This window comes from Melanostigma gelatinosum (genome assembly GCF_949748355.1).
Source record: "Melanostigma gelatinosum genome assembly, chromosome: 21".
NCBI lineage: Eukaryota > Metazoa > Chordata > Actinopteri > Perciformes > Zoarcidae > Melanostigma > Melanostigma gelatinosum.
This window is the reverse complement of record NC_136654.1, coordinates 14269976-14279550: the sequence shown is the minus strand read 5'-3', so window position 1 is coordinate 14279550 and position 9575 is coordinate 14269976. Positions and strand designations below refer to the sequence as shown.

General features: G+C 44.3%; 1 protein-coding gene across 2 annotated transcripts in view; it reads right to left on the bottom strand.

Annotated features, from left to right (window-relative positions):
* Nucleotides 1–1009: 1009 nt before the first annotated feature.
* LOC306794541 (thyroid hormone receptor alpha-B) overlaps nt 1010–9575 on the bottom strand; it is a 128559-nt gene continuing 119993 nt past the window's right edge. For both annotated transcript variants that reach the window (XM_079292650.1, XM_079292651.1), the window contains 3 exons: nt 4819–4965; nt 2818–3076; nt 1010–2247 (listed from right to left, as the gene is read on the bottom strand). In XM_079292650.1, coding sequence (XP_079148776.1) covers nt 1997–2247; nt 2818–3076; nt 4819–4965 — 657 coding nt within the window. In that variant the 3' untranslated portion in view covers nt 1010–1996. The remainder of the gene's footprint in view (nt 2248–2817; nt 3077–4818; nt 4966–9575) is intronic.

Below are 9575 nucleotides of genomic sequence, written 5' to 3'. Positions count from 1 at the left end.
CCTGTCTTCAATGGCATTTCATTTCAACCAAGCGACAGCACTGAGGGTGTGTGCGTGTGTGTGCATGACGCAAGTGTTTTTTTTGTCTTTCCGTGACTACAAGTGTGCACCGACGTAAATATTATGCACATTTGCGTGTTAACCTACACATGCGCCAACTTGAATGGTGTATGTCTGCAGCTGCCCCGTGTCCACAGAGGTGAGGTAGTGCCTGACACCACGGGGGCAGAATCGCGGCCCCAGCCTGGGGGTGTAATCCACATTTTGAGGTAAATGGTAGCCTTCTTGGCATTTGCCTGCTCTCTCAGTGACGCCCATGGTTAAAAAACAACAAACAAACAAAAAGGCAGATGTGTATGGAAGCCTTGGAGGGCCACATTGAGCAGAGTCCGTGAGGAGAGGACTCTGTAGAAACCCTGCAGGTTAGGGCTGTATATCGACACTGCCGCGCAGTGCATACAGTAAAATGAGGCATTCACGTTACTCTGAGGTGAGGTTGTGTGCGTGTGTGTGTGCGTGTGTGAAAGACAGAGAGAGAGAGAGAGAGAGAGAGAGTGAGTGTGTTTGTTTGTGTGTGAAAGACAGAGAGAGAGAGAGAGAGAGAGGGTGTGTGTGTGAGAGAGAGAGAGAGAGAGAGAGAGAGAGAGCGAGAGTGTGTGTGTGTGTGAAAGACAGAGAGAGAGAGAGAGAGAGAGAGAGTGAGAGTGTGTGTGTGTGTGTGTGTGTGTAAGATGAGCTTTGCCGTCTTCGCTGGTCGCTGCTATTGAAAACCTCCTTGGAGGCTGCGTGCAGGAGATTTATTCTGACTCTGGCTCCGACTTTACAGTTCAGCTGTTAAATCTTGTTTCCTCTCTCCATCGCTGCTCCTCCCTCCCTTCCAAGTGTCTCTCCCCCTTACTCCTCCCCTCCCTCCCTTCTTTCTTTCTGTCTTCCTCTCAATGCAACTCCTCGGAGAGAGAAGAGCCTCATTGCCATCAATATGACGCTGGCACTAGCAGCGCGGGCGATGACAAGGCAAGTCAGCTCATATGTGTGTGTGTGTGTGTGTGTTTCTTTGTGTGTGTCACAGGAGCCGGTCCAATGACAAAAATGAAGGTAGATATGGAGCCATGTTCTGCACATTGTTTTGTTTCTCAAAAGGTAGACAACACAATTTCATAAAACTGGAGTAGCCTTGTATAAATATAGCACCGGTTTTCACTGGAATCTAAGTACGAAGCTCCAACAAAAGAGCTGTTTAAACGGCTCAGATTGAGTTGAGGAATCGATAAAAGACTAAAGTCTGGTAGCTCTGCTGTACTGCAGCCATTATACACCAAAGCAACGCTTAGAGCATCTGCTGAAAATGTCTTCAATGTGCAGTGTTTGCTGATTGCCTGTGCATGCACGACTGTGAGCATAAATGTCACCCGTGTCCATCTTCTCTGAATTACAAGCCTTAACACTTATTCAGAAATAATACTGAGAGGTGCTGGCCAGCATGGAAGCTGGAAACATGGGCTTCAGAAGGTGTGTAAATCTGTGACCGCTTTAAAAAAAGAAGGACCAGAGAGGGGGAACGGACCCCTGCAAAATTGCGCTGCTCTGAAGAACGGAGGTGGAACAGGCTGAGTGTGTATGTGTGTGTGTGTGTGTGTCTTGGCAAATAGCTACAACTCTTACTAGATAAGACATCATGCTCAGACAGAAGGGCCCCCACACGGATTTTAAAACAGGGGTAAGTAAAAGGAGGAGAAAGAGGTGGAGGAGAGGGTGTTCGTGAAACAAAATCCTCTGTTTGCTTGACTCTCCTGTTGCTGGTGTGTTGTTTCTGTTATTGTTGGTTCCAGTTGTTTGTTTTTCTTTTAAAACCACATACTGTCAATGCGATGTCGGAGAAATGCAGAGAGGACTCTCCTTCCATCCTTCCCCTGTAAAAAAAGCGATGGCCCTTCCCATCTCCCGAGTTTTGCCCACGGTTTCCTCTTCAGCCCTTCGCGCGGCGGGCGACTGAGTTTCACACCTCCTGGTCCTCGAAGACCTCCAGGAAGAGCGGCGGGAAGAGTTCGTTGGGACACTCCACCTTCATGTGAAGGAAGCGGCTGGCGTGGCACGCCCCGATCATCCGCAGGTCGGTCACCTTCATCAGGAGCTTCGGCCAGAAGTGAGGAACGTTGTGCTTGCGGTAGTTGATGTAGTGCTCGAACGCCAGCAGGTAGGTCTCCTGGCACTTCTCGATCTTGTCCATGCAGGTGAGGCCAGAGCGATCTGGTGACGGGTGAAAGGAAGGAAGAAACATCAACTCAATGTAATTCTAAAAAACGGTGTGGGCGTGGCAGCATTTATTTGAATGAATATTTTTCGTACTTTCTAAAGTAAACTTCAATAAGCATCCGCCCCAGCAGTATGGCGGATGGTAAACCCACCATCCGCCATGAAATAGGATGAAATAATTCTATTCTATTATTTCATCCTAACCCCCCCCCCCCAAAAAAAGTCTCATGTTTAGAGTTCCTACAAAGAACAAACCAAGTGTGAAGGTTTTTAATCACATTTAGGATGAGTTTTTACCTTCATTCAACACTGAATATGTATGTGGACTTTAATCTTCAAGCCATAATTACATTCTGACTCACAATAGGCTCCAATATATACAGTGTAAAGCGGCGGGTAATGAATATGGACTGTCATGGAATTGTGTCTCCAAGACTGAAAATTTACATTTACATTATATCGAGCAGAGACTCCGAGACTACCAATGTCCTGAGCAGTCACAGGCAGAGTCGTGCCGCTGTGAGTTTTTAGAAAAGCAAGTCAAGAAGTTCTGAAGTCTTCTACCTGAGCTCATGAGCAGCACGGCCTGCAGCAGCGCCACCTCCGTGTCGTCCAGGTTGAACTGCGCCAGGCTCCTGCCCAGGTCGAAGATGGCGTCCGACACCACGCCCAGCCCGCCGTTCTTCAGCTGCTCGCGCTTCACGGCCATCTCGCCGCTCAGCGTCAGCGTCTCGCTCTCGGGGTCGTAGCGCATGGCGGCTCGCAGCGACATGATCTCCATGCAGCAGCCCTTCAGCAGGATGATCTGGTCTTCACAAGGTAGCTGGTGGAAAAAGGTTGTTTTGCCGATTAATTATAAAGGATTTTGAACACATTTCAAGGATCGTCTTTCCTTAAAGAGACATTTGTAAAATATAATGAGGTATATTTTGTTTTTAGTTGATGTTTAGAGTAGAGATGACAACTTGTTTATTACATTCAGGTAGTTTTACAGTAAAAAATAAATAAAAATCATCCACACATACATAATTAATTTACAAAAAAAAAAGCCGAAATAAGATATTCTCTCAAGTATAACAGAACAAAAGCACACAATCCCCCCCCAGAGAGGAACATACAACACACAAAAAAATACATTCCTCTGTTTCTCATCCATTCATCCGTTGAATCTCAACACTTGACGTGAGACGGATTAGTAGTATATGTGATTAGTAGAGGAATCAGAAGAGGAGTTCGGAGGGAACAAAGGAAGAAGGGAGGAGGTGGAAGAGAGGAAAGGACGGGAGGTAGAAACACGAGGATGAGTTGGAACGACTGCCACAAATGTTTTCCCCCGATGAACACAGATGATGACTAATACGCCCTGATTGACATGGATATGACAATATCTGGTATGAAAGCCATTGAATTAAATCTACAGACTCCGGTGTGCTGAACTAAAATGTCACCTTTGTGTAAACTTGTTTCATATTCCGCTGCTCTTGACTGCTGAGCAGATCAATTGCCATTAATTGGCTTGATTTGTCTTGTAAATTTGTACCTCGAGGGCACGCTTCATTTCTTAGAGGCTGAATAAAATCATTTGTTCTGTGCGTTTGTTGTCTGTAATTCACTGCAATATTCTCTCTCTCTCTCTCTCTCTCTCTCTCTCTCTCTCTCTCTCTCTCTCTCTCTCTCTCTCTCTCTCTCTCTCTCTCTCTCTCTCTCGCCTCTTACATCAGATTAAAAAGCTTCTTCTTCCATCCAACTCAATCTATTATATTGTGAATGAAAGATAACATATTAAACATAACTGATTATCTGCTTCTGTGTCTGGAATACTAAAACTCTGTGTTCTCATCTGCTGCCGTCTGCTTTCTTCATCTCTACAATGAATAGAACGTCCAGCAGCGGCGTGAGGAATTCATTCTAGTTCACGCTCTCACTTGAATAGTAGCATCTGCCATAATAGTAACATTTATATAATAATAAAACAATCTGAACTAATTCAACTTCTTTAAAAAAGGGACGATCTTTACTTTCAGAGCTATCGGTGATTTATGATCTCAAGAACAACACACACACACACACACACACACACACACACACACACACACACACACACACACACACACACACACACACACACACACACACACACTACTAGACAATAAGTCACCCTGATAATTATCCACTCTACGGTCTTATTACATAATTACATGTTGCTAATCAAGGCGGGGCTGATTGCCTCCAGCAACAAAAGCTTCTTCTGGGTTTGATGTTTCTAAGCCACACACAACAGTGCGAGCAAGCAAAGTTCTGCACATTTACCTGTGCTTTGGATTTTTTGATTTAACGGCACATATTTTAGAAATCCACAACAGATTCGTTCCACGGTCGTAACTCTTGCGTCGCAGGTCGTTGCGGTCCTCCTCAAACAAGGAGCTGCTGGTTCTGCGAGACACGTCGAGCCTCCTAAATCACACCTTCCCCCCAGTAACACGCGCTCACAGGAGGACGTCTCTGTATGCGTCGAGACTCCCTCACCCGCCCTCTGCTCCTCCAGACCGTTAACCCGACACTCACCTCAGAGAACATGGGCAGTTTTTTGGCAAAGTCGACGACGCGGGTGATGGCAGGAGTGATGATCTTGGTGAACTCGCTGAAGGCCTCCAGGTCCACCTTGTCTCCGTCTGACGTCGGGGCGACCGGGGACTGGCCGATTTTTTCTGGCTGCATGGGAAAACAAAACGTTTTACATTAGACAAGAGCAAAGGAGCCAGAAAACAAATGTGTATCAAAGCCTGATATCGCTCCTTCCTCTGAGCCATAGAGCTCCAATAAAAACACATCAGTGAGCCTCACTGATGATCCTTCATTACATGAACTCACACACTGTAGTTTATTCTGACTCCAATCACACAAACTCCGTTCTTCTGCCACAATTACTCACTAGAGCACCAAATGTGATTTAATCCGCCGCTGAAAATAGTCTCCAACCAATGCACTATTTCCTCCTCTTTGAGTAGAGCCATGTCAGAACTACGGCGCCCAGCTGCTTCAAGATTTATTGATCTATCTTTTAAAATGCTTTTAAAGATTCATGCCTTCAGTAGAAACCGACTGTCTTGGGGCTTTGTGTCACAGACAGGTTAAGGAAGTAACAAAAGTAAAGTATTCATTAGTGTTGGGTATCTTCTTTCTTCAAAACCCATCATGTAAATTATGGAATACAGTTGTGTAAAAAAACGCCACCATCACCACAGTGGAGGATTGCAGCACTTCCTCCGCACACTGAACTGCCAAATACACGGCGTTGTGCTTCACCACACCCCAGACTGGAGCTGCTGCGCTAGTGGGCCAATCACACATTGCATTCAAATCATAATCACTTGCAGTGATTGTCTGAAAAGAAAAACCATCGAAAAGAGATCTGGGTACAAAACAGATGGAATGCAGGGATCTTTTGACTGGAGACGTTTTACTACTTGGTACTGGGTTATTTTTATGGCTTAAACTTTGCAGGGGTGTCAAACTCATTTCCACTCTGGGCCACATCAGCATCACGGTCTCCCTCAAAGGGCCGGTTGTTACTGTAAGACTGTAGAACTAACTTCTCCCTAACATATTGTTAAATAACTCTCTCTGCATTTGATTATTGTTTATTCAAGTGTAAACATATTGTACATGCAGTTATATAAATGTAAAATGATATTTAAACACATTTCTGTAATTATAACATAATTCATTTTAATTGAGGGTTAAGAAACCCACATGACTCTATCAAAGATCAAACTATTAAAGAAAATAACAAAGACAAATATCAAACACAAGTTATGACATTAACTTTGTTCAAAGCTGTTTGTGTCACCTCTCTGTATCACTAATGTTCCTCCCTGTCGTCGTCCTGCATGGCAGCTACATCCAAGAGCTGCTCACTGAGAGTCAGGTCTGATGAACATGGATAGATGATGTATCCGTGTTGTCTGTGCTTTCATCAACAGTTCATTAGAAACACAAGTACCTGCTCGTCTCTTAGCTGCTGTGTTGTTAGATTGCTGCTAGTTCATGAACTCGGTCTGCGATGGTGTTTCTTCACAAACTGACATTTGTAAAAGTCTGTATCTGGTCGGAGCTCTGCTCACATACCTTCAGCATGCACTGGGCTGTAGCTGTGTGAATATATTCTGCTGTGATTGCAGTCTGCCTTTTAATTCTTGGACAATTTGATGTTTTTCTTGGAGGCTAAATTTAGCTCCGTGTTTGGTGTCAAAATGCCGACGTGAATTGTATCCTTCATCACCGACACGCCTCATAGCACAGAAGACAGACCCGTTGTTCTCCTTGAAGCACAAACATGTATTCGCTTTCACATCTTTCATTACATTTTCTTCCCTCTGCATCAATTGTTCTCTTCGTGGACATTTTGGGATTATTTGTCGATCTTTTTCAATCAATCACTTGTTGGAAAACCTCTTTTCGGGCTGTTGCCTCTCCTGTCCAGGCAACACGCTATCTCATAATTTCAACTTTATATCTCATAATTTCGACCATGGGGATACTTTTATTTTCAAGTCAAACTTTTATTTTTTTTCCCAAAATTAAAAAAGAAAAAAAAGAGAAAAAAATCTTTTTTTGCTGGCGGATTCGCGGGCCGCATAAAAGGACATGGCGGGCCGGATTCGGCCCGCGGGCCTTGAGTTTGACACGTGTGGCTTAAAGGTATCGAGTACCGATATCGATAACACTGGAGACAGACACAGAACACATGGTTGGTTTTCACAATGAAGAATATGCAGACTATTGCTGTCTTTTCAAGTGTTGATGCCCTGATAGAGGCGAGCACATTTAAGCTTGGTAGAACAAAGAAAAGAACAAAGTGCAGAAGGTACTTTAAGTTAAGTTAAAGAAGAAGAGAGCACTACTATACAACATTAGGACGAGCTACAGTTCAGAGTATGGGTGTGTGTTTTAAATGAAAGCGCAAAATAAGATTATAGAAGAATCAATAAGAGCGGTGTGGGGTTTAAGGGGAAATATAGCAGAGGGAACAACACAGTTTTAAATGTTTTTTATAGCCTTCCTACAAAGTGCTCTCTTGCCTTGGGAGACAAATTAAAATCAATTTCCCAGATGAGGACGGCAGCCTGTGCTCTGTGAGAGGAATGGGACATGCCACCCGACAGATAGCGCTTAGAGGAGGACTGCAGAGCAGTGACACATATGTTTACAGAGCTGTGTGGATCGAGGCCGCGAGTATGGAAATATTGTTTCACGCTGCGCTGAAGAAAGCGCGCGTCACCGTCACCGTGGTTTATTCAAGTCGGGTCGAGATAAAGTATAATAATGATCACCAATCAATCTCAATCTAGAGGAGGGAAGGAGACTCTGTGAATTCGTACAAATTTAGCCAATCCTCTGCTAAACAATTACGGACAATGTAAATAAACGTCGTCGTAATGTTGATGGACTGCAGCGCTGGAGCCAAAACAAAGCATTGGTTTCACTGGTGGAGGTCAGCGCCATTTTTCATTTCAGTGTTGAGAAACAAGCAGAGAGAACGCACGCGTCACGTTACACAACAGTCTCTAACTCCAACTAAAGGGGACGGGTCGCCCTCATACCAACACGACATACGTTTCCTTTCATCTGTAGTTTTATTTATCAATCTTTATTGTTTTGGTTTTCTGCCTTCTTTCCAATAGAATGGAACTAGATGGCACCCTGCTTGTGCTGCTCAAAGCGCCAAAAAAACACATTTTATTCAGGATAATCCACAGACCTTGTTGTGAGCTGTAGGAACTATTTTCTCCCCACCGAACTACACTACACTGCCAACCGCATCACCGCGCTGAGGTAAGCGTGCGTCTATGATGCTAGCTCCCCCGAGCACCGCTGAGCTAACGTTACAGCTCAGCTTGAAATCTCAAAACCTGGCCTGATAAAACCCAAAAATATATCTGCGTGGCTGTATACCACCAAAATCATGTGAGAAAAGATGTCGTTTTTGAAATGAAAGAGATTTCATATTTTCAGTACTACTAGTCCTTGATTATGGACTCATGCGATTTTCCTGTGGCTGTTGCTGTATGCTTAGTAACCACATGTCCATATGGGTGGCATCCAGGGAAAACACTTGGCTGTACCCGCAGAGACCAAGCGAAGGGATTACGTCGTTGTTGCTGTACAGGCTGGTTCGTGTGGAGTTATCGTAAAACTCAATGTGGCATGAAGAATTCCTAAATAAACGCGTCTCCGTCACGTATAGAAAAAATAAACATTTCATAATGAGTCCCAAAAGAGGTACAAGTTATTTGGACTAACATGAACCAACAGCGCACGCTGGGAACTGGCAATTGATAGGGAGGAGGAAAAGGGGGGAGAAACCTTTTCACTGCAGTCTCATCAGTTATGTGGTGAGCTTCAACTGCTGACCTTTTATCGGACGGAGTAGTGCTGGAACGTTTGTTCCCGTAGAGCCGGAGAAGAGAAACAAGGATGTTTTTACCACAGTGCTATGAACCGATACTGGATGTGATGAATGATCGATAAGATGATAAGATCGCCTTGTGACTGCTGAGCTGCGAGTGTGCATTTTGAAAAAGAAACGCTGATGTTTCTGAACGTCTAATTCTGAATGTCTGCGTTCAACCAAAACCACATGTCCTCTGAGCGCTCAATAACACAAGTCCATGTCAAGGTTTTTCAATTTCGTCTCAGAATATCTGAGCAGAACATTGTGAATCCAGCCGGTTGAGCCGCGTCGTTTACCTCATGTTGCTCAGACCGGGACCCTTTTATGCTTCACTCGGCCTGGAGGACCAGATGAAAACACCTGAAGCCTTAAGTGTGGACTGACCTTTGCTCGCTAGATAGTAGTTGGACAGTGGCCTGCATATTAGTACGTAATGTAATAGGAGTGAATTAACAATTTTGCATTCATACTTCATCATTTGCATGTGTATTAGTTGTGTCTCAAAGAAGGAATGCATGCTCTCTTCTTGCATCTTCTGTCAGTGTGAGGGCATTTGTTTTGACGAGATGGGGTAAGTTGATCTTACCACCGGACACGTTTTGCCTGGATTCAAGAACACAAACGCCTTTCACACCATTTCAACGTATTGTCTCACACAGAAAGCTATAAGATATCCATGGCCACTTCCAGACAGAAGTGTGGACCCAACACAGCTGTTAATGAACTGAACGTTGTTGAAGCCACTCCTAAAAACAGGAACATCTGGTACATCTTATAAGCTCGATGGATGACACCATAGATGCATTCAGATCAAAGGGCAGGTGAGGATGTTTGCGTCATGCAAACCCTTTCATGCAAACCCTCTAAT